Source organism: Tupaia chinensis, unplaced genomic scaffold (assembly GCF_000334495.1).
Source record: "Tupaia chinensis unplaced genomic scaffold, TupChi_1.0 Scaffold000037_18, whole genome shotgun sequence".
NCBI lineage: Eukaryota > Metazoa > Chordata > Mammalia > Scandentia > Tupaiidae > Tupaia > Tupaia belangeri.
This window is the reverse complement of record NW_006159476.1, coordinates 891,897-916,920: the sequence shown is the minus strand read 5'-3', so window position 1 is coordinate 916,920 and position 25,024 is coordinate 891,897. Positions and strand designations below refer to the sequence as shown.

General features: G+C 53.5%; 1 protein-coding gene across 3 annotated transcripts in view; it reads right to left on the bottom strand.

Annotated features, from left to right (window-relative positions):
• Positions 1 to 24,911, bottom strand: part of TCP11L1 (t-complex 11 like 1) — a 25,815-nt gene extending 904 nt beyond the window's left edge. The window contains exons 1-10 of one of the 3 annotated variants that reach the window (XR_333271.3): positions 24,791 to 24,911; positions 23,242 to 23,419; positions 18,685 to 18,817; positions 17,789 to 17,909; positions 15,710 to 15,930; positions 13,012 to 13,148; positions 12,215 to 12,411; positions 8,311 to 8,492; positions 6,426 to 6,598; positions 470 to 1,850 (exon numbers count right to left, since the gene is read on the bottom strand). Coding sequence is in view for 2 of the 3 variants with exons in the window: in XM_006140446.3 (XP_006140508.1) it covers positions 1,648 to 1,850; positions 6,426 to 6,598; positions 8,311 to 8,492; positions 12,215 to 12,411; positions 13,012 to 13,148; positions 15,710 to 15,930; positions 17,789 to 17,909; positions 18,685 to 18,817; positions 23,242 to 23,395 (1,521 nt within the window). In the remaining variant the exon portion in view is untranslated. Of the gene's footprint in view, positions 1 to 78; positions 1,851 to 6,425; positions 6,599 to 8,310; positions 8,493 to 12,214; positions 12,412 to 13,011; positions 13,149 to 15,709; positions 15,931 to 17,788; positions 17,910 to 18,684; positions 18,818 to 22,885; positions 23,420 to 24,790 lie in introns of those variants that run through there. The other 2 variants (XM_006140446.3, XM_014588011.2) reach the window with 2 other exon arrangements.
• Positions 24,912 to 25,024: the final 113 nt, after the last annotated feature.

Sequence of the window (25,024 nt, the reverse complement as noted above, 5' to 3'; positions counted from 1 at the left end):
TCTTCGTTGTTTCTCTTACTCGACTTAGGAAGCCCCCTGCAGGTGCAGGGCCGAAGCGCCGCCTTGAAAAATCCGCGGACACAGCGTTCCAACGCACAGGATGGGATCAACGCTCAGGCCGCTGTGAGAGCCAGGAGCGGCCCATTTCACCGCCGTCCTGAGGCCGAGCGAGAGGCCAGCCCAGGATCGACAACCTAAGAGCAAGGACACTCAGGCTGCACACCCTCGGGCTGGAAAGGAGCCTGAGGAGCAGGCAGCCCTGCGCCAGGGCCTGAGAAGGCCATCACCCCAGCTCGCGGCCTGGCCCGCGCTCGGCCTGCCCACCCCCACCCCAAAGGCACAGAGCGGAACAAGTGCCGCCTCCCTGGGCGGGCCGCGAGCACCGCAGGACCGCACCGTGTGCGCCGGGCACCTTGCGCCGTCCCCCCGAGAACCCCCTCGGCACCCGCCGGCGCCACCTCCGCGGGACCTCGGCCACCTTCCCCCCGCACCTCCTTCCGACAGGACCTAAGTCCTCCACGAGCCCCAGCTGTCCCCGCGGCCACTCTGGCGGCACCGCGGACCTGGCCAACCCAGCGTGCCAGGTGCCTCCCCCAGAAGTGCAGAGCGTGGCTGCCGCCTCTGCAGCTTCGGTCCGGACGTCCGACCTCCGGGGTCACCCGACTTCAGAGCCCTGTCATCCTAGGGGAACGGGATGCCCCAGCGCGCACTGAGGACCCGCAGCCACCGATGGGGCCGCACTCACCCGCAGCTGGTGGACACTGAGCCAGAGCCCCACGGCTCTGCTTCGGCATAGCGCCTGTGCAACACACGCACACACACGCACCGTGTGTGTAAATACATATGAACAGAACAGGTGGTCCATCAGACCTAAACTACTCACAGTCGCAGACCATGTCAGGAATCGTGGCCACCAAAGTGCCCTGACAAATACTGCAGAAGAGACTGGGCGCTTTGGTGAGAAGAGCCTGCGCACATGACCCTGGCGGCCAGTCACCATCGACTTCACGTCAGCCCCATTTCTGTACATACACACATGTACACACATATGCACACATAGACATACATCCATACACATACACATGCACATATACACACACACACATGTAATTTCAACCTTAACTTTCAAGGCTTAAAAATCAAAGACCCTCCTTTCTCTAGATTCCATGAGTCATAACTGCCCAGGCTCAGGAGTAATTTTGTTTAAAAGAACAACTTTTTAAATCAAATTACTCTCCTTCAGAAGGCTCTGGAGCCCTGGTGAGGGCAGGCTGGGAGGCAGCGACACACGGAAAGGAAAAGGAGCGAGATTGCAGAGAGCCCTTCTACGCGGACGGCTGGGGCAGAGCACCTGCTCTGGGGTGGCCGCCACACCCAGGGTGGGACAGGGCCAGCCTCCCTGGAAAGCCATGGCTGCCCCCCGCAGGTGTGTCCACACTGAGCGCCCTGTAAATCACAGGGGCACAGGGTGTCTTCCACTGCCACTCGCACTCCTGACAGTCCCGGCGCACTGTCACCCGGCCTGAAGGTCTCCAGTGACACACGCCCTCTTCCCGTGGGACTTGCTGCTGCTCAGCAGAAAAGGACCGCGTGGCTTCGTCCAAAGCACGGTACAGGGGAGGTGGTGGCAGGAGCGGGCGCGCGCTCCTAGGGCCCGAGGAGGCGCTCGGCGAGGATCGCATCGTAGTAGGGACAGAAGACCATCTTGTTATAGGTGACCAGGCGAGCGAACTTGACGGCCACCTCCTCCAGCTCTCTCTGAACGGGACCCAGCCCGCCAGGCACCGTGGGCAGGGGCTTCTGCTGACCCGCGGCCAGGAAGGTCTCCAAGAAGGTCAGGATCCGGGATTCTGAGATGGAAATGAAAGAGCTTAGCCGGTGCTGGTTCGCGACATGCTTCAGTTCCTACCTTCGCCATCACCTTTGCCACCTGGAGGCTTTCCTGGTTGCCCCCAGCCCAGATACCCACAGCACCCTGGCTTCTGAGCACCAGGAGTGCCCACTTCTGTCTCTGCTCTCCCTCGCAATAAGCAGGAGAGTAGAAACCAGGCTTTCCTATACACCCTCTCTCCTCTCACCCAGTAGCACCGGCCCAGGGCCCAGCTCCTAGCAGGAGCCCAGGGCTCACCTGGTACATGGGACTGAACGTATTGGTCTGGAGGCCCCGGGGCCTGCTCTGCTCTCAGGAATGAGGCCCACTGGGAACCAGCAGTTAGCGTAATGGCTATGTCGCTGGACTCCCACGTAGTCGACCGCGGTTCGCGTCCCGGACCCGGTGGCTTAGAACTCACACCGGGCGTGTGTGCGTGCGTGCCCAAGATCCCGAGAGGAGAATGGAGGAGAAGGGATTGCGGCGTGACCATCCCCCCTGGGGGGTGATTTCTCGCTTTCTGTCTCTGTCTCTCTCTGTCTGGCGAGCGCACGCGCCCTATAGCGAAAAAAAATCTCTCAAAATAAAAAAAAAAGGAATGAGGCCCACTGAGACCAACCGTAGCCATTCTGCAGACCACATAAAAGGAAGAGGAAAATAAAGCAAGGGTTACAAGTTCAAAAAAAGAAGAGGAATGGGCTGGCACCATGGCCTAATGGTTAAGGGAACTAGATCCCACATGGCCGACTGCACAGTTCAAATCCTGACACTGGTGGCTTGAAAGAAACTCTGGGTGGATGTACCCTAAATCCCAGCAAAACAAAGACGTGGAGAAGGGATTGCGGCATGACCACATCACACTGGGGTGCTTTTTGACCCTCCCTTTCTCTGACTCTCCCTCCCTCTGGTGAGTGCATATGCCCTCTGGCAATTAAAAATTTTTAAAAGAAGATTCAGGGGCCAGCAGGTGGAGTGGTGGTTAAGGTGCTGGACTCCCACATGGCCGATCACAATTCAAGTCCTGGACCTGGTGGCTTACTTTTTCACTCTTTTCCTCTGGTGAGCACACATGCCCTATAGCAAATTAAAAATAACAGGGAACTAGCAGTTAGTGTAATGACTATGTCGCTGGACTCCCACGTAGTCGACCATGGTTCGCATCCCGGACCTGGTGGCTTAGAACTCATGCCGGGCGCGTGTGCGTGCGTGCCCAAGATGCCGAGAGGAGAATGGAGGAGAAGGGATTGCGGCATGACCATCCCCACTGGGGGGTGATTTCTCGCTTTCTGTCTCTATGTCTCTCTCTGTCTGGCGAGCGCACGCACCCTAAATCAGGGGCCAGTAGGTGATAAGTTGGTTGAGGTGCTAGACTCCCACGTCGCCAACAACGGTTGAGTCCTGGACCTGGTGGTTTGCGTTCTCATTTTCCCTCTCTTCCTCTCACCCTATAGCCAAATTTAAAAAATAAAATAAGTTAACAATAAATTTATTTTATTAAATTAAATAATTATTATTTTTTTAATTATCTTTTTTTTGGGGGAGAGAGGTTTTTGCTATAGGGCACGTGCGCTCACCAGACAGATGGAGAGAGACAGAGTCAGAAAGCGAGAAATCATCCCCAGGGGGGATGGCCACGCCGCAATCCCTTCTCCATTCTCCTCTCGGGATCTTGGGCACACATGCACACATGCCTGGCATGAGTTTTAAGCCACCGGGTCCGGGACATGAACTGTGGTCGACTACGTGGGAGTCCAGCGACATAGCCATTACACTAACTGCTGGTCCCCAAATTAAATAATTATTAAACAAAATTAATTATTATTAAACTAAATTAAATTTTTTAGAGTTTTGAATAGGATGCATCTGCTCACCAGAGGGCCAGAGAGAGACAGAGAGACAGAAAGTGCGACATCACTCCCCCAGGGAGGCTGCAATCCTTTCTCCATTCATCTCTCAGGATCGTGGGGACGCATGCACATGAGCCCAGCATGAATTTTAAGACGCCGAGTCCAGGACTCGAACTGCAGTGGACTACATGGGAGTTCAGTAACATAATCATTACACTGTGTGCTGGTCCCATAAATAATTATTTTGAAAATAATAAATAAATAAAATAAACCTTAAGAACAAAGATTCCAGCACTGCTGACTTACAATCTGCCTTTCCCGACTACATGCACATGAAAGTGTGAACACCTCCTTGGTGCCCACAGTGGAGGCCATGGGGCCTGGGGCATGTGTCAGCCTGCCCCCTCCAGGCAGCCACGCAGGCTGAAGTCACTCAGACCGTGTCCTCGGCGAGGCCGGGCTGTTGTCCGGTGTAGCTACCTCATCTGAAGAGCTGAAGGAACCACACTTCCCCAGATCTTGTTCCAGAACAGGAGGGACAGTGACACTGAAGGGCTCTTTCAAACACACGCCCTGCCTCTGCCCTGAGAGGTCCTCCAGATACAAACAGCTTCTACCTTCTCGAACCCAAAACATACCCACCGAGAAACAGCTGACAGGGCCCTCCCAAGTAAGTCTGCTTCTCCAGCGTTCCCAGAAGTGGAGACCCTCCGAGTATTCCTACACAAGGCCCATTTGTTGTGTGTGTGTGTGTGTGTACACGTGTGTGTATGTGTGTGTCTTTTCAAGTTTTCACTTATTTTTTCCATGAGCCAGAGAGACAGAGAGAGAGAGAGACCACACCCCCGGGATTCAGTCCCCACCCGCCATGGGTTATGGGTACACACATGCCAGCTACACTCATGGCGGTTTCCGAATTCGACCCACAACTTTCCCCCGTGGGTCAGTCTTGCAGAAGGTCCACCCTACTGCTGCACCAGCACCGCCTCCAGTCAGGCAGGTCTCTAACTGGCTCTACCTCAACAACCGAGATGGCAGCTGGGAGCAGCCTGTCCCCCAGGCCCAGTCACACCTGGGAGCGGCCTGTATCCCAGAGCAGCCCGTTCCCCCAGGCCCACTCACACATGGGAGTGGCCGGTCTCCCAGGCCCAGTCACACCCAAGAGCAGCCTGTCCCCCAGGAGCGGCCCATCCCCCAAGCCCAGTTACAGCGGGGAGTGGCCCATCCCCCAGGCCCAGGCCCACTCCCAGGCACCTCTGTGTCACTCAGCCAAGGCCTGGTACGAGCCGAGCCTCGAGCCTCGATGACTCAGGGCCTGCAGAATTGCAAGACCCTCCTCCTGAGTGACCACAGTGTAAACGATTACCATGTGGGGGGTGGGGTGTAGTATATTTAAAATTCTTTTTGAGTTATCTTTTTTTTGGAGAGGTTTTTGCTATAGGGTGCATGTACTCGCCAGACAGACAGAGAGAGACAGAGAGATAGAAAGCGACAAATCACCCCCCCAGGGGGGATGGCCACACCACAATTCCTTCTCCTCCGTTCTCCTCTCGGGATCTTGGCACACACGCACACGCACCCACCATGAGTTTAAGTCGCCGGGTCCGGGACTCGAACCACAGTCGACTACATGGGAGTCCAGTGACATAGCCATTATGCTAACTGCTGGTCCCTATCTTTTTTTCATGAAATATTACTTGGGAATAAAAAGTCAGAGAATTGGGGCCAGCAGGTGGTGTGGAGGTTAAGGTGCTGGACTCACATGGTTGACCGCAGTTCAAGTCTGAGACCTGGCGGCTTTTTCACTTTCTCCCTTTCTCTGTCTATCTCTCTCTGGTCAAACTAAAAAAATAATAATAAAATAAAATAACTTCTAAAGTCATTTAAAAAAGGTAGAGTATTAGAAGCAGCCTCATGTCTAGTCCCCGCCTCATTCTCCCACCTGAAGCAGCAGCACCGGGCTCGGCTTCGCCGGGAGCTTGCCAATCCCTTACTGTCCACTTGTCTAACACCGATCTGCTCTCTCGGGCCCGGACGAGGGTCTAGATTTTAACTTGACTGTTAAAACCTGAACTTTAAAAATTAAGCCTATTCCTTGATCAACTAAAGAATTCCCAACCCAGCTTAGTATTAATGTATAATTGACAAATAAAAATGAATATATTTACAAAATAAAACATGTTTTGATTATTTAAACTGTGACATGATTAAACCAAGCTAATTAGCAAGGAATGTCTCATTGCACTTTGGCTGTGATGAAAGGTAGCAGCTCAAGTTGGTGGCATGGTGGTTGAGGTGACTGAGTCACATGTGGCTGGCACGCACAGCCCGCGCCCCAAGCCCAGCAGCCTGAAAAATGCCAGATGCGTGTGTGCCCAAAATCTGAGAGAAGAATTAAGGTGAAGGGACTGGGAAGTGGCCGACCGCTGGGGGAGGGGAGTGCTTTCTCACCTCCCTTCTCCCCCATCTCCTCTCCAGGGAGCGAACATGCCCTCTAGCAAATTAAAAAAAGAAAAAAAAACGTAACAGATCAGAGATGAGGAAACTTGACTGCCAAGATGCTTGCCATGCTACATGGGAAGTGGTGGAGCCAGGTTCTGAACCCGGGCCTGGGACTGCAAAGTCCGGACCCTCAGAACAGTGACTCTGCTGACCCCTGTCCATCTCAGTGGCCCTGACCACATGTGACTAAGCACTCTCGTACGTACCCATGATCCTGCGAATGGGGTGGTCAGGACTGGCCACGGCCTGGATCTGGCCCTTGAGCGCAGCCTCCTTGTCCGAGGAAAAGGGGGATGAGCCACACCGCGAGAGGAAGCCGCCCACCTCCAGGCACACTCTCTCCCCGATGGCGGTCAGGGCGGCCGGCAAGTGGAAGGAGCTTGAGCAGAGAAGAGAAGGAAAAGCAGGACAAAGGACCGGTCTGGTCCTGAAGCAGCCAGGCCTGGCCGGCCTGATGGAGCACCCCGCTGCCCCGCTGCCTAAGGTGAGCTCCGCTCAGAAGGCGTGAGCCTTTCCCGCTTCCTCCCTGGGCTGTGCACCTTCCCTTCTCTGCGCCAGGAAGGAGGTGGGAGGGGAGGGCTCCACAGACCAGGCCCAGAGGCTCAGAGTAGTGGTAGCGGAGTGTCTCTGGGCACCATAGTCTGGGCTGAGGTGCCACTACAGGAGTGTGGGGAAGCAAGGGGTCCAGCTGTGAACAGGAGAGGGAGCAGGACTGTGCTGGAAACCCCGGGTACCCTGTCTGTACCTTTTGATTTCTGAAATAGGTGAGTCTGTTCATTACTTTTAAAAGATAAAATTAAAATCCAAAAGTGAAAAAATGGCACGCTGTTTTCCTGGGGCCCCAGTCTCCTTGAGAACCCAGGGAATCCTCCTGCTGGTGGCGTTCTGAGGCCACCACCTTTTTCTGGGCCAGCTCCACAGACAGCAGGAGCAAGCAGGACTCCCTGCTGGCCCCAGCTCGGTGCTGCCTGCCTGCCAGGACCGGGAGGGCAGGGCCGATGTGCCTCCTCACTGGTGGCTGTGACAGAGCGGCTCTTCTTGGCAGGAGACCTGGAGACAGCCCAGGGCTGGGCCTGCACCAGGGGCTGGGCTGAGAACAGCCTCCTGGCTCAAGGCCAGACGAACCCTTAGTTACAGCCAGGGCACACCACCCTTGCTGCACTGGACACAACCACCCTTTGCGTAAGCTCTGCAGGAACGTCCACAGGTTAGGAGGGACGAGACCGCGGGGGCTCTTCTCTGAAGGTCCCATGAACTGCGCTGTCAGGCACAGGGTGTGCTTAGAAGCACCAGGAACACTCCCCTGGTGCGGCGCAGGCCACTGTGGGCAGTGGGAAGCCTCACGGCCCTGGTTGATCTAGGTCCTGTGCTGGCCTGGAAACAGCTCACATGGGCGCTGGCACCTGAGCTGGGGACTGGGGGGAGGACTGCAGTGTGACCAGACCCTGCAGAGGGTGGCTGGGGGGAGGACTGCAGTGTGACCAGACCCTGCAGAGGGTGACTGGGGGGAGGACTGCAGTGTGACCAGACCCTGCAGAGGGTGGCTGGGGGGGAGGACTGCAGTGTGACCAGATCCTGCAGAGGGTGGCTCCCCCTCATGTGCGCATGTGCATTGTGTCATCAAGAAGAAAGTGATCCATGGCTGTGACCCCACAGCCGGGGCAGGGGTGGGTCTGTGCTGAGCAGTGACACCGACATGTGTACGCAGCACGTGTCCACGAGGAACGAGGACATGTGTGAGCAGAGAGCCCTTGCCCACGTGCGCCTGCAGAGGGCACTGCTGGCTGGGAGGAGGTGAGCAGGCACGTTAGTACAGAAACGCTTGGATCAGGGGGCTCGGCCTGTAGGGCTGTGTGTGGTATGCACATGCGTGTGCACACCAGGGCACTGGGAAAAGGAATACCTTAGCGTGCTGGGGTCTCAGCACCCAAAAAACGCTGTCCTAGACCCTGCCGAGCCCCAGCTGGCTCCAGCTGCACTGTGACTGGCCGCCTTAGAGAATGGGTGTCCTCTGGGTCCTGCCCACACGGCACTGCCCAGCCTGCTCAGCACAGGCGCCCGCCCGCAGCTGCTCCGCGCTCAGCCACTTACGGCAGGTGCATCTCCGCCAGCAGGGCCTTCACAGTGGTCTTCAGTTTCTCGGCAAAGTCCGCCTGGCTGGAGAGCCCCGGGGCCGCCGTGCTGAAGGCCACCAGCAGGACAGCCCCCAGGACACTCAGCTGCTCCAGCTGCAGTTGGAGCTCCCGGAAGCGGGACTGGTCCATCAGAACTGTCTGGAACAAACAGGGGTCCTGGCTGAGCTGCGGGGTGCAGCTGCTCCGTGCCCCCTCGGTTGTCTGGTCATCTAGGGGCCTGAAGGGAGTTGGAGTGAGTCCTGTCTCCTTCTGGGCACGGGATGCAGCCTCACGCTCCTTCAGAACACAGGACGGACCTGGGGACCCAGCTCCACTTCCCGCACGCCCTCCCCCAGGGTGGTGCTCAGGCAGGCTTTCCGGGGGTGGGTGCCGTACTTTCAGTTTTGCTGGAGGGTGTGTGTGCTTGCCAGAGACGGAAGGAGAGAGAAAGTGGAAAGCACCCCCATGGGGAAGGTCATGCCACAATCACCGCCCCTCCACCTCTCCCTCCTTTCAGGACACTGGACATGCACACACATGTGCCTGCGACCCGAACGGCACAGTCGGCCATGTGGACCGAGCACCGTGAGCACCATAACCACCAGGCCACAGCTGCCCACCATATTAAAGGTGAGGAAAAGGCCCCACACTCGCAGGCAGGAGCCACGTCGCCAGAGAGGGAAGAGCAGGGAGGGACAGGCCTGGGCACCAGCTCACCCTGGTTGTCTGCACAACTGTCCAGTTATAAAATGGAAGGCCCCAAGAACCCCTGAGGTCCCTGGAAAACCGAGATGTCGCCCTGCTCAAGCCAATGGTAGGAAGGGGCCAAGGAAGCCTGAGGGCAGAGCCTGCCCCTGTCACCCTGTGTCCCCTCGGCACCTGGCATGGAGGAGGCTGAGAACTGGCACATGAGAAAAGAGAAAACTAGCAGGTATATAATCTTGCCACGACAGCCCGGAGTTCTGGAAGGACTGAGGGTGCGTTTCCACCGCATCTTTTGTGAAGGAGCCCGGGGCCACCGGGCCACCGTTCCTGTGTAGGGACGGGGCAGGGAGGCGGAGCAGCCCTGGTGCCTGCCTGAGTTTCATCGGCTCATCAAAGGGACTTTGAGAGACAGAGATGTGCCGGATCCAGACAGGAACAACGAGGGTCACAGCCCAGAGTTCTCTCAACCAAAGATGTCAGAGAGCAAGACTCTGCTGCAGGCAGACGCGCTCCCCGAGCCGACCATGGTCTCGGCCTTCGGGCGCACAGCAGAGACCTCGCCCGCACCCCACTCTGTGGCCTCCCCACAGTACTTTGCCAACGATTCCCAAGGACAATTCTGGGAGCTGACATCTGTCCTCAGTGACCACAACCACTTCGTCATAGCCGTTTCTTGGTTTAGTTTTGATTTTTTTTTTTTTAGGCTTTTGCCACACTGCGAATGTGCTTACCAGAGAGGAACAGAGAAGAGGAGGATGACGGCCCGCCCTGGGGTGGCTACTGCAGTCCCTTCTCCATCTCCTTGTGGGAGTTCGCCATGTACCCACAAGCATCTAGCGTGATTTTCAAGCCACCAGGTCCAGGGCTTGAACCAGTCGGCCATGTGGGAGTCAAGCACATTATCCACCACGCCGCCTGCTGGCCCCACTCATGGCTGTTCTTCAAGAGAAACATCAGACCAAGAACTTCCCTCCAGAAATGAGCGTACAATTAGTCAGAAAGGAACACGGGTCCCAGTGGCCGACTGCATGCCGCCAGGAGTCAAGACCCTTCTTAGATCTCCCGCCATCCCGGAATGGGGAGTTCAGAGGCGAGAGATGAACCTTAAGCGAACGACTTCTTGAAAGGAAAAATACCGAGCTTATGAGGAAGACATTGGGAAAGTACAGGACCTGAGGCTAGACGTAAGAAGCCCAGAGCCTTCAGAAAAGAGGGAGGCAGGCCAGCAGGTGGCATGGCGGTTTTGGGGCTGGATCCCTACATGGCTCATCACAGTTTGAATCCCAGACCCTGTGGCTTTAAAATCATGCCAGGAGCCAACAGGTGGCACTGGACTCCCTCACAGCCAACCGCAGTTTGAGTCCCAGACCTTGTGACTTGAAAAACACTCCAGGCACGTGTATGTGCACGCCCAATCTTGAGAAGGGATTTAGTCACGGCCATCCCCACGGGGGCTGTTTTCTCACATTCCCTCCTCTGTCTCTTCCCTCTCCAGTGAGTGCATGCGTCCTCTGGCAAAAACCTACAAAGGACAAGACTGAGCGACCGCATAGAAACTACTTGTCGACAGCAGCAGAGCCCCGGCTGCACCCGTAAAGGAGAGCCTCAGCCACAAGGCCCAGGGGACCGGCCAGCAGGTGGTGAGGGCGGCTGGAGCCCACCTGAGCCCCAGACCCAGTGGCATGCGTGCCCAAAATCCTGGGGGGAGGAGGGATGCAGAAGGGACAGTGGCATGACCATCTTCCATGGGGGGTTCTCTCATTCTCTCCCTCTGTCCCCAATGAGCACATGCACCCTCTAATAAATGTTTTTTATAAGCACTCACTAGGAGGGAGCCAGTGCTGGGGCAGTGGTAACACAACTGGCCTCTCTTGGAAAAGGCCCTGGGCTGTGTCCCAAGACCTCTCTGATCACGCCAAGTGTACGTGTGCCTGTGAGCTGGGCCAGCGGGGGCCGGGAATAGATCATGGCATGGACTTGTTGGAGGTGCCGATTCCTGCCTGTCTCTCATGGGAGACCTAAATGAAGTTTGTTCCTTTGTTTGTTTGTTTTGAGAGGTTTTTGCTATAGGGCGTGTGCACTCGCCAGACAGAGACAGAAAGCGAGAAATCACTCCCCGGAGGGATGGCCACACCGCAATCCCTTCTCCTCCATTCTCCTCTCGGGATCTTGGGCACACATGCACACGCGCCCAGCATGAATTTAAGCCACCGGGTCTGGGAGCCCAGCGACATGGCCATTACACCAACTGCTGGTCCCCTAAATGAAGACCTTTTAAGAAAGTGCTTGAGCAACTCCCAAAGGTGTGCGTGGGTGAGATCTCTGACGACTGAGAAGTAGCCTGCTGTGGGGATTTAACAGGATGGCTGAAAACGGCGTGAGTTCGGCAGTGCCACCTAGCAGCACTGTGCACTGCCAGAGGGATCGTAAAGTCACCTCGAGTCACTGCGCAGCCCCATGGTGCTCGCCCAGGTACACAGCCCTGAGGACCGGAGACCTTCCTCCCCACGAACAGCTCGCCCAGGGTTCACAGGAGGACAAGTGGAGGGAACACTGACACTCGCTACAACGCGGTCACCGTGGTGGCATCCCGCTAAGAAAAGGTGCCTGACACAGATGATCAGGCGAGGTACCCAGCGCAGCGACACCAGACACTGGTGTGGATGGCTGCAGGGCCAGTGGTCACTGTGAGGGGCCGGCAGTGCGTGGTTTGGGAAGAAGACACGTCCTGGGGATGTGGGGACAGCTGCACTACGGGGCGCTGCACTGACGCCACTGGACTCGGAGTGACACGACGCGTGCTCGGCCATGATGAACCAGCGACTGGACGGGGCGTGCTGGGCAGCTGTGGCAGGAACACCCTGCTCATCACCGAGGGGTGCCACACAAGGGCCCACAGCCGCCCCTCCGTTGCTATGAAGTGCCGGGGACAAGTCCCTGGAGACACGCAGACTGGTGGCTGCCAGGGCTGGGAGGGAGGGGAGGATGGCGACTGCTCACGGCACGAGGGTCACGCTGGGGGACGGAAGGTGGTGGTAGTGGCCACAGCTGCGTAGCTCATGAATACACTGAAGACCAGAGTTGCTCTCTTTAAGGGAACTTCCTGGCACATAAGTAGCTTATAAAACCTTTTAAAAAGTTCACAGAGACCCATGAGCCATGGCCACCGCACCCACCTCAGGGAACGGTCTCCGCAGGTGGTCCCACTTCAGCAGCCTCAGGTAAGCGTGGTTCTGGATGGCGGTTGGGCTGGGTGCAGGCGCAGCCCCTGAGCCAGCAGCTTCCTCCCCGGCCAGCAGGGCACGTTTACACCTCTGGTTCCTGAGGTCATCCGAGGCTTCTTGCAGCCACTGGGTGACAAAGTCCAGGGAATCTGTGTGAACAGAGCTGCAGACATTACCACGACACACAGGAGGGCCTCTCAGATGGGGAGCAGGCGTTGAGCAGGAGCCTCAGAATCATGTGGGACCGGCTCAGATCCCGGTCCTGCCAGTCCCCAGCTGGGCCTCCTCAGGCAGGTGACTATGTGTCTGACTGCTGACCCGGATGTAGGAAACCACAGCGCTGCCCAGGACCCCGGGAGGAGAGTGGAGAAGGGCGTCTGCCTGGCCATCCCCCAGGGTTGATTCTCACTGTGCCCCCATCTCTGTCTCTTTCCAGGGAGCGCAAGTGCCCTACGGCAAAAACGAGAAAAGAGAAGAAAAGAAAGAGGCCACAGTGCACAGCTCATGGTGCACCTGCCGCTGCCTCCGTGGGTGTGCCACGCTGGGATGGACCGTGGCCTACGGAGACCCACTGTGTCCTGGATGGTGGGAGGAGACGGCTGACATACCCTCTGTCTTGCCCCGAGCCTTCCTCGTCAGACCGGTTAACCTGGGCGGGGAGGAGGTGTCCCAAGCCCGTGTACCCCACAGCTTCTGGGCCTCACGAGGAGCTGCCGTGCCGCCGTGAGCACTGCACGGGTGCCACGTACTCGGCTGCTTCTCCAGGAGCTCCTGAAACTTCCTCCTCTCGTACTCCACCGACTGCTGCATGAGGTGTGGCCGGATGCTGCTCACCGCGAAGTTGGCCATGTCCACTTTCATCATGTCCAGGACGGCAAAGATGGCCCTGAGGGGAGAGGCAGCGGGCTTCAGAACCTGGCACTTGTTTCGTGTTTAGGTTTTAACCATAGGGTGCACGCACTCGTGGGTGAGAAAGAGCAAGGGACAGTGAGAAATCAGCTCCCAGGGGATGGCCACATCACAGTCCCTTCTCCATTCTCCTCTTAGGATTGGGTGTGCATTTTCACACCACTGGGCCCAAAGCTTGAACCACAGCTGACATGCTGGAATCCAAGGCCTTAACCACCACACCACCTGCTGGCCCCATTCTTCTCTTCTTTTAAATTCTAATAGAGGGCACGGTGCACTCACTGAAGAGAGAGAGAGAGGGGATAAGGGAGAGGGAAAGCGAGAAAGCAAGCCCCACTGGAATGGCCATGCTGCAAGCCCTTCTTCGTTCTGCCTCCTTTTAGGATTTGGGACACACATGTACTCAGTTTGTTTTTCAAGCCACTGAGTCTGAGACTGGAACTGCCCAGTTGGCCATGTGGGATCCAGCTGCTTTAACCCTGTGCCACCGGCAGGCCTACCGTTTTAAATATCGTTTCAAGCACCCAAACCTTGAGAGAAAGGAAGAGAAGGGATTGTGGTGTGGCCAGATCCCGCAAGTGTTTCCTTACTCCCCCTCTGGTATCTGTCTCCAGGGGTACACATGCCCCATAGCAGATCTAAAAAACAAAAACTACACAATTTCACAGGAAAAGAGGCGAGCTGATTGAGATAGTCATTTTTCATTTAAAAAACAAAGATGATTTCTTTCTTCCCTCCATGGGACAGAGAGAGCAAGGCGAGAAAGCCTCCAGCAGTCCTCACACAGCCACCAGCAGCCAGCACCCACAGCCCTCCACCTTTCTAGCCCAGAACTTGCTCCTTGGCTCTGGGTCAGCGCTCACCGCAGCCACGGAGGAAGGACAGGGCCCACGCCCCACAGGTGGGGCACGTGCTCACCGCCCTGCCTAGTCCCCCACATGCACCGACTGCTGCGTAGCTCATGAACACACTGAAGACCAGAGTCGCTCTCTTTAAGGGAACTTCTTGGCACGTAAGTAGGTTAGCTCCCTTCCCTGGGAAGAAAGAGCACCAGGCTCTCCTCCTGTCTCCCACACTTCAGGGCCTGTTCTGTGCTCCGGCTCTGGCGCCTCACCACCAGTCCACACTCGGCGCGGCCAGAGGCAGCCTTGGCCTGGCTTGGGGCCAGGGCTGCTTCCACTCTGCCTGCACAGCTTCGCTGCACCTGCCACGCGTTGACAGCTGCCAGGGCTTGCAGTGAGGCAGTGCAGAACCCGGTGGGTGCAGTCGTGGCCCCCACAGGAGGAGTGGGGCCGAATGTGCCCTGAAGTCCTCATCACCCTCGGGGATGACTGGAAGCACATCCAGGAACAAAGCCACTTCCGCCCATGGTGTGGGAAGACACGGGCTGAGGACCAGGACGACGTTGTCCTCTGCACCCGGCCCCCGCTGCCTGCATCTCCTCTCCTGGAAGGATGCTGCTGCTCCTCGGCTCTGCCACTGCAGGTTTCAAACCCGAGGCCTCGGCACTGACGGTGGCACCCCTCACGGAAGTAAGTGATGTGTTTTGTGCAGACGGGTGTTTTTAAAAACCTGGTTTTCCCGCCTTTTGGAAACACGGGCGCAGTCAGCGGGACCAGAGACGCCCGACTTCCCTCACGTAAGCCCCTCCTTCACCCACCTCCCAGGCCACCCTCCATTCTGGAAGGAACTGGAGCTTGCTGCAAGGTACTTCCCAGAGGACTCTCTTCAAAGGGACTTCATTGACCTCGGCCATAGCTGACCATTCTCGGTCATACGCTGCCTGTACAGAAGAATGTCTACACTCGGGGTGAAATGTCACAACACCTGCCACTAGTTTTCAGAGGGCCCAGGGGAGAGGGAGCACCCAAACACTACACAGTCACCTACAGGCAGAAAGAGAAAGCAAAGGGGCAGCGTGCAGAAACACACAGCCCCGAGAAGGGGTGAGCTCCGTACCGCTCTGGCAACTTATCTGCAGATTTGGGACTTTTCCAAATAAAACACGGAAGGGACCTGCTATGTGCAAACGTAGTGGGCCCTCGACATCTGCAAGCTCTGAAACCCGGGCTCGGCCGGCCCCCATGCTGCCAGCCTCATGAACTGCCATGAAATGTGGAAGAGGAGGTTCTCAAGACCGAGGTGACTGTCCTCCCGAGCAGAGAGAGCACACAGTGCGCGGGGCGTGTGGGTGGTGGAGCCGGGCATCCATGGATTTGGGAACCCATGGGGCTCCTGGACCAACCCCTGGCAGATACCAAGGGATGACTGTGTGTGTGTGTGTGTGTGGGGGGGTTAATGCACGTTGCACATGTGCATTCACACACACTCATAAAAGACAACGGTGACAGCGTCACTGCACGGTAAAATTATGGAGAAATTTCTTCCTTCTTTCTACTTTTCTGCACTTTATGAAATGTTTGCTTTAACAATGTGTTTAAATTCACAAGCACCTATTCCCAAAGCTTAAATTAAAAAAATGGGCCGTGGGCCTGAGCATGCGCCTGCGGTGCCCCGTGTGAACGAGTACCCCCACACCTGAACAGAGGGACAATCTCCGTAATGTCCTTCAGCTTCTGCACGTCCTCGTCACGAGCAGGCGCGCACAGTGTCCCCATCACGCCGATGATGAACTCCGCCAGCCGCGAAATGTCCAGGGCCCCGTGCTCCGCCTCCTGTTTTATCAGGTCCAGGTCCAAGACTTCTGTGATCTGGTTTCTCAGCCGGGTGTGGCCAGGCAGCAGGAAAGACAGGAGAGTCTGCCGGAGAGCACAGCAGAGGCTAGCCCCGGCCTGCGGCCGTCCCCTGGTCACTGAGGAAGAGCTTGTTGAGATCAGGCTTACCAACCACTACCACACTGCTGCACCTGCTCAACCTCCGACTCAGGAGAGCGACAGAAAGCGTGCTCACAAGCCACTTCGAAAAGCTATTTAGGCCTCCACTACACTCTACGTAGCAATCAACTAGACATGAGGAAAAAATGATGAGAAAAAGAAAACTCCTTTATTAATGTGAACCGGGAACTAACCACAGACGCCTATTTCCTCAGAGGCATTTCTTCTTCTTTTTTTTGTTTTTTAGAGATTTTCACTGTAGGGCGTGTGCGCTCACCAGACAGACAGAGAGAGACATAGAGACAGAAAGCGAGAAATAACTGCCCCGGGGGTGGGGGATGGCCATGCAATCCCCTCTCCTCCATTCTCCTCTTAGGATCTTGGGCACGTATGCACACGTGCCCGGCATGAGTTTAAGTCACCGGGTCTGGGACTTGAACCGCAGTCGACTACATGGGAGTCCAGCGGCATAGCCATTACTAACTGCTGGTCCCCCCAAATCTTTTTAAAAATATTTTAAAAATAATTATTTTATTTAGTTTTATTCATTATCATTATTATTTTTAGGGAGAGATTATTGCTATAGGGTGCATGCACTTGCCAGAGAGACAGAGACAGAAAGCGAGAAATAACTGCCCCGGGGGTGGGGGATGGCCATGCAATCCCCTCTCCTCCATTCTCCTCTCAGGATTTAGACACACATGCACACACGCCTTGTGTGAGCTTTTAAGCTGCTAGGTCCAGAGCTTGAACCATGGTTGACTACGTGGGAGTCTAGTGATATAACCACTATGCCATGTGCTGGTCCCTCATTATCATATTGTAATTTGACTAGAAAGAGATAGCAAGAGAGAGGGAAAGTGAGAAAGCAAGCTACCAGGTCTTGGACTCGAACCATGATCAGCCATGTGGGAGTCTAGCACCTTAACCACCATGCCACCTGCCCGCCCACATGCCCAAATCTTTTTTTTTTTAATTTTTAAATTTTTAAATTTTTTTGGAAAGGTTTTCGCTACAGGGCGCGTGCGCTCGCTAGACAGACAGAGAGAGACTGAGAGACAGAAAGCGAGAAATCACCCCCCGGGGGGGATGGTCACACCGCAATCCCTTCGCCTCCATTCTCCTCTCAGGATCTTGGACATCCATACACATGCACCCGGTATGAGTTTAAGCTACCGGACCTGAGACTCAAACAGTGGTCACCTATGTGGGAGTCCAGTGACATAACCATTACGCCACCTGCTGGTCCCATGCGTGTCCAAATCTTAAGAGGTGAGTGGAGTAGAAGGGACTGTGGAATCACCATCCCCTAGGGGGTAACTTCTCACTTGGTCTCTCTGGCAAGCACATGCACCCCTACAGCAAAAACTTAAGAACAAAAGAAAAATAGCCCTTCTGCTTAAAGCCTTCTCTATCCCAAAGCCTGGCTATTATAAATCAAATGGGTCCGTGTCTATAAAACGTATAAATAGTCTGTATTTGGTAAAGTAACTTTTGTTTTCAAGTAACTGTTATTTTTGTTTGTTTGTTTTGTTTCTAAAAAACCTATTTTTAAAAAATTAATTATTTTGTTTATAAGAGCAATTAATGCCTTCAGGTTACCATGGTTTGCTTGAAATTAAAAAAATAAATAAATAAAAAGGTATTAGGTCAAATGCTCTTAATCCACGTTTCAGCAAGTGATGTAACTTCTTGATCCCTTAAAGACACTGGTGCACCACCACGCAGGGCTGAGGAAGCCCCGACATGGAGATGGCAGGCCTGTCACACGCCGCTGTCTCACCTCTCTGATCTCTCCCACCAGCTTGATGGCGTGGTCGTAGGCCGGGGGGTCTTCCCCCAGCTGGGCGCCCAGACAGTCCCAGAAGGCTTTGTGGACTATGTCCTTTATCCTCTTCTCCAAGCTGGAGGCGAGGACAAAACGACACAAAACAAATGAAGTACATAAGCCTCAAATCATCTTCAAAAGCACGAATTCCAGGGGAAGGGGAAGAAGTCTTAAAACTGACTTGAACCAAGAGTGATTTCCCAGACACACGTCAACGGCCGAGTGCCCAGCCCAGCAGGTGGAGGGAGAAAGGGTGATGGTGTGAACAGAGCCTGCGCGGGTGCTCTCGCGTCCCTTCCCGCCACTCTCCCGTGGACACACACCACAGCCCGCATCACCGATAAGGGAAGAGCGCACAGAGGCAGCAGCTACATCGGCTGACTAGGCGGGTGACAGGAGGCGCCCAGGCTCCTTATTTGCATGGAGAAGGACCAGTGGTCTTGAGATCCACTTTCAAACTTTACTCAATTTTTTTTTTAGAGAGTTTTTGCTATAGGGCATGGGTGCTCGCCAGAGAGACAGAAAGACAGGAAGCGAGATATCACCCCACCCCCACCCCCATGGCCAGGCCACAATCCCTTGTCCTCCATCCTCTTCTCCAGATCTTGGGGCATGTGTGCCTGGCTTGAGTTTTAAGCTGCCGGGTCCAAGACTTGAACCGCGGTCAACTACCTGGGAGTCCAGTGAGGTAACCATTATGCCATCTGCTGGCACTAAGACCCTTTTTTTAAACCAATAATGTACGAAAGGAAAAAATATATTGAACTATGTTAGCGCTGACTGAAGGAAACACCTCCAGAACTGGGAGATGGCAGTGTTCTACAGAGCAAGGTAACCTGGCGACCCCTTACCTGTCTTCTGGTAACTCGACCGGTTTAATCCGAAAGTCCCCATTCACCACGATCTCGTGGGCGAGAGCCATGTTAGTGACTCCTTTTGCTGTCTCCAGCAGTTCCTCCGCTGTCACCAGTCGAGAAGGACTAGCTGTAACGAAAGGCCAGGGTAAGGGACGCGCTCCTCGACATCAGCGTGCCCACCAGGAGCAGGGTGCAGACTTCAGGACGCCTCTCCCGAACCATTCTGGCACTTCCGGACAGCCCCGAATTACACCTATTCCCTGTATTTTTCTTTCCTTTTAACTTAGGATTCTAAAAGCAAAGGTTTACAACACTCAAAACATCTAGCTTTTTACTAAGAACAGACAGTGGAAAATGATTACAACACATTGAGAAAGAAAAACTTAAGTCGCAGGTGCTCGTAATTTTCCCAATAAGCTAAGGTTTATTTTCTATTCCTCTTGCCTCCTAACTACCCTAAAAGACAAAAAGGAGACACCGTGGGACCAGTAGGTGGCGTGGTGATTAAAGACACTGGATTCCCACATGACCAACCATGGTTCAAGTCTTGGACCTGGTGGCTTGCTCTGTGACTTTCCCTCTCTCTATCTGATCAAACTGAAAAAGAATAATAATAATAATAGTAATAAATAAAGTTAAATAAAATAATTTTTTTAAAAAAGGAGACACCGGATTTAAGATCTTTTCTCTGGCTGCCATGGGCAGTTCACTTCTGCGCCATCACTAACACTGTTGAACCAATCTCTCCAAGGCAAACAGCAGTCCGTTCAGGCGCCAGGGGCTGTGTGAACAACGCTAAAGCCCCCACGCTGTGCAGGACACCCACAAGGCGCCAGAACTCTGGAGCCAGCCAACGACCAGGCAGATCTGCAGTCTTCGTTCTGGAGACTGCAGACCTGGTGAACCAGCAGTCTGAGGAAGAGCCATCTTTAACGTCTCCCTTTCCCGCTGCGGTCACCCAGGCGTGGTCCTCTGTGCGGACGGCTGCCCTGGCGTGCCAGGCTCATCGCTGGCCTCGGGCTTCTCTCTTTTGGTAAAACTCGAGATTCACCTTCCAGAAAGACAGTTTTGGTTTTCTTTTTGTTGTTTTGTTTGTTTTTTAGTTTGTTTTGTCTTAGGGTGTGTGCGCTCACCAGAGGGGGAGAAAGAGACAGTGAGAGGGGAAGTGAGAAATCTTCCCCCAGGGGCATGGCCACGCTACAATCCCTTTTCCATTCTCCTCCCAGGATCCTGGGCACGCTCACATACTCGCCCAGCGTGTTTCAAGCCACAGCGTCCAGGACTCAACGGCAGTCAGGCATGTGGGGGTCCCACCATACGCTGGCCTCTAGAAAGATAGTGCTTATACAATTCTCCCCAGGGTCCTGAACCACAAAGGCAGTTTTCATCCTGACCGAGTCTATGGCACTGCTCTCAAACTTCAGCCTAGGGCAGAACCAGAGAGGCCCTGTGGTAAGACTGCAGGCTTTGATGTACGTCTGAGCAGAGCTGAGAGTGTGCGTGTCTGGGGCGTCTCCAGGTGAGGCAACGGTTCTGAGACTACAGTCTGAGAAGCACTGGCCTAGAAGGTGCCACGTTCATTTCATGTGGTGGTGGTAAGAGCTGGGCTTAGAACGAGGTAAGTAAAGTCACTAGTTTGCAAGGGCTTAATGGTCACAGAGATCCTGTTAGGTTAGTGAAGTTATTTCCTTCTTTTGCTCACCAAAAAAAAATGTTAAAAGAGAGAGAGAGAGAGAACCAGATCGAAAAGCTGGTCATATCCTGTGATCAAACAGGGAAGTGGGAAAAGTTCTGAAAATTCCTCCTCACAAAAGTCTCAGCATTTCCAAAGAATATTAATAAGAATACAGATTGTATGAATGAATGAATGAATGAATAAGTAAAACAAGCTTCTTGGATATTGGTAAAATATAATAAATACCCTATGCCAAAGCCCATATTAATCTTTCCAATTTCCAGTATTAAAACGTCAATTTTCCCCCAAATCAACCTACTGATTAAGTGCAATCGCTTTCAAAATCTCACCAGACTTTTACAGAAATTATTTAATTTTATTTATTATTATTTTTATTTAACCATTAAGAGAAAGGGAGGGAGGGAGAGAGGGAGAAAGCAAGCCTCCAGGTCCAGGAATTGAACCACGATTAGCTATGTGGGAATCTAGCACTTGAACCACCATACCACCTGCAGGCCCCAATATCAGCAGACTTGTGTGCTGAAATTACCAAATTGATTCTAAAATTTATATGAAAATGTAAAAAAAACTAGAAAATCAAAAAAATGTTTTCAAAAAGAATAAAGACAGAGGACTTAACACTGATTTCAAGACTAACTACAGTACTTCAGTAATTAAGACTGTTTTTGGTCCTGACCCTCTGGAAGGAGAAAATGTTTGGGAGTATTCTTATTTTGTGGCAGAAGAGTTATATGCACAAGTTCAACAATGCCTGTTGCCTTGCATCAGAAATGAGAAATACTCGCTACTGCCAGGGCTTCGACTGGAATGCTATATCTGAAGATCTGACCAGAAAGCTATAAAACTAAGGTAGATCTCAAGAAAGCCAACAGAGCTCCTGGAAAGATGGCCTGGCACCGTAAACAGTTCTGCTTGGCAGAGAGGATTAGAGAAGCCATATGAAAGAATTTGTACCAGGACCAGCAGTTGGCATAATGGCTATGTTGCTGAACTCCCATGTAGTTGACCACGGTTCAAGTCCCAGACCCAGTAGCTTAAACTCATGCTGGGCACGTGTGCGTTCGTGCCCAAGATCCTGAGAGGAGAATGGAGGAGAAGAGATTGCAGCGTGGCCATCCCCCTGGGAGGTGATTTCTCACTTTCTGTCTCTCTGTGTCTGTCTGTCTTTTTGGCATGTGGCCTATAGCAAAAACCTCTTCAGGAAAAAAAAAAATAAATAAGAACTTGCATCCAGAATATCTAGAACTCTTACAACTCAGTAAGAGAAGATAACCAAGAAAAGTGGACAAAAATGGGGCTGCTGGACGGAGGCACAGCAGCAGTGACACTGTGGGGACCACGTGGGGGTTCCGTATTCACCGCCAGACACCTCCTGGTCTGCACACCTGCTAGCGACCCAGGGCCAGCGGAGGTGGAGGTGACGACCTGTGCGATGCTTGTCTCTCTCCTGCTCATGGAAGCAAGAAAGAAGCACTGAAAAGACACAAAACAAAAGTCCTCCTGCGCAGACGTGCAGGTAATGAAATCACCACAATGGCCACACTCGTCCAAACCCCAGCAAGTGATCCTGGCATCTTTTTAAAAAATAATTATTTTATTTATTGTTACTATTATTACTATTATTGTTTAATCTGAACACAGAGAGAGAAAGTAAGTAAAGTCAGAAAGTAAGCCACCAGGTCTGGGACTTGAACTGTGGTCAGCCATGTGGGAGTCCAGCACCTCAACCATCGCACCAGCTCCCCACCTCCCGGCCTGATCCTGGCATCTTTAAATGCAACTGATGACGTAACATCGGGAGCAGCGACAGTTAATAACAACTAGTGTTTATCCAGCACTCGTGTGCCAAGCAATATTCTAAGCATTTTACAGGAATTCATGTACTCGTTACAACTACGCTGAGAGACAGGTACATCTGCCTCATTTCGAAGACGGGAAAACAGATGCTTTCCAACTGCACATACTGGGGACAAGGCCTAACACACACGTGGCAGACAGTTCTGTCAACGGCGTGTTCCCTAGACAGACTCTGACCTCATCGTTCACCAAAATCTACGTGATGATGAACAGCAGAAAACGAGCCTCACGAGTGGGTGCTATGAGAACACTGTTGGCCAGTAAAGTACCTGAGAAAAGCTTCGATCATTTTAGAAGAAACACACCTCAAAACCCCAAAATATCTGCACTTCTTCCAAACATGGAGAATTACTGATGCGTGCACGGTAGAGAAGTGCCATCGGTACTGACGCTCTTGGACTATGACTCTCCCTCTAAACTTTCATTTTTGGACTCGCTTCAAAAGCTTAAGTATTCTTTATAAAAGGAGTGAGCTGGCGGCTGCTGGGAACACCTGCAGAAAACGCTCTCCCCTTCATCTCTTGGCTTGCTCCCTGCCAGGCAGTGGAAATGACTTCACACACCGTCAGCGAACCCAGTCCCCTCGACCCGGTGGGAACGAGGCCCCAGGCAGAGAAGTTAGGGTGTGGTGACCTCACTCACATTCTTTAAAACTGCATAAGCACAGTCGTGGCTGGAAAATCAGCCTCAGACTTCAGCTCTTTTAACCAACGCTGTAACCTGCACTCCTTCTTCCTATTTCTCAGAGAACTTCAGAGAAACTGGAATGCCACTGAGGCTGGAGAAAGATAGGAACATTCTGGACATTATTTTAATTTCTCATTAAATTGAAAACCCACAAGTAACTAGGCTGCTGGGGAGAAACCGCCACTATTCTGCGATGCTAATTACTCATATGTCACGTGTTATTAGGACCTAGCTCCAGGCCACATGCACAGGGAAGCCGGATTCCAGGGTCACCAGCAGACAGCCTGCCTGCCCAAGCTGGATCTGCTTACAGTGAGGTCTATGCACTCTCTGGGGGCTGGGAGTGTCCGACTTTATTTTTTTCTGTAAAGCTCCATCAGAACCTTCCACAGCATCTTCAAGGCCTTCATCCGATTTTGATTTTCCTGCTTTGCTTAGATTAGACTTGTCAAGGTTTTCAGACATTCTCAGCTGAGTTTATTCACTCTCCTAGGAAAGAAAAAAAATTGAAGTAAAAGTTCTCTGCTCAGTAACTACCAGCAACGTGACTGCCGGTAACCACTGCATCTGAGTTTCAGCGTCCTCATCTGCACAACGGTGCGCTTGCTAAGAGCCTATCTAGCTACGATACTCTATTTTTTTTTTTAAGAGAGATTCCTGCTACAGGGTGTGTGCGCTCGACAGAGAGACAGAAAACAAGAAATCACCTCCAGGGGATGGCCACGCCACAAGCAATCCCATCTTCTCTCAGGATCCTGGGCATGCACACACATGCGTCAGGCATGCATTTTAAGCCTCTGGGTCCGGGACTTGAACCGTGCTCGATTATGTGGGAGTCCAGCGAGGTAATTAATATGCCATTTGCTGGTCCCAGTAAGATCTCTTTTAACTACATTAAGTTTTTGTCAGGTTTTTTCCCCTAGTTGTTTTCCCTGGGTTTGTTTAATCCTAGGGTATTTCTAATTAAGGGAGAGAAAAAAAGACACAATGTCTCTGAGTTTACAACACTGAAAATCGGAAAGAGCTGTGTACCTTTAGCACCTGAAGATCACAAAACACTTTCATAAACACCAGACTTTATCCCACACCTGGAAGGTCATCAGGGAACCAAGACAAATGTCACCAATTTGGGGGAGGTCTGGTGGACTCGCTTCTGCAGTTAGAGAACCCTTGATAGGATTTTCTGAAATGTCAGAGACTTCCATGAAACAAGAAAGCTACTGGAAGGCAACGCTGGGGCCTGTGTTAATACACTGGTTGACACGAGAGTGGCTTCACTTTACCTTCTAACACCCACCTCTCCTCTGGCCTAGATCCTGCTAGGGTCTGGAAATGCTCCAAGAGCCAGCATATTCTAAGAGGAAGGACAAACAATCTCGCTTCTAATTTTATCCCTTTCACAGGCTGAGCAGGAGCCCAGGAAGGATGAAGTAATTCCCTTGTGCTGAGGGGGGAGGCAGGACTGCTGGGTCTCAGGCCCGGGGCGAGCTAACGCGGTCCTTCTACGCTGCGGTTCAAATCCCGCCTCCTCCCAGGACACCGCCCTGCCCTGCCCAGGGTCCCCCTCCATCTGATCTCGGGTAGGGCTGGCTACTGGCCCCGCGGCCTTCGTTGTTGCCTTAACTCCGGCCCCACACCCATCTCGGTGGACAGGCGGGGACAGACATACTGCCAGGAAGGTCGGGGAAGTGCTCGGCCGGGAAAGACCGAGAAAGACCCACGGTCCGGGAGGAGGCTGCGGCAGCTTCCCAGAAAGATGCCGCGAGCGGGCCTTTGCGAACCGAACCGTAGGTTTCCACCCAACCAGCGGTGCCCGGAGGCCCGGAGGGCCGGGGCGACAACCTGCTGTCCCGTCTTCACCTGGATTTCCTCCGGAGCCGGTCACAAGCTCCGCGGGTGCAGGAGGCCCGCCGGGATCTGCTGTCCCCTCTCGGCCCCACCGGCCCCGGCCCCAGCCCCTGGCCGCGGGCCGGCCGCTCCCCGCCCGTAAACATTACCAATTTTTCTTAAAACTTATATTCCTTTGCTTATTAAGTTTGAAGTAAACTGGTTTTACTACTACATTAACTATGAAAAAATCATTTTGTTAGAAGG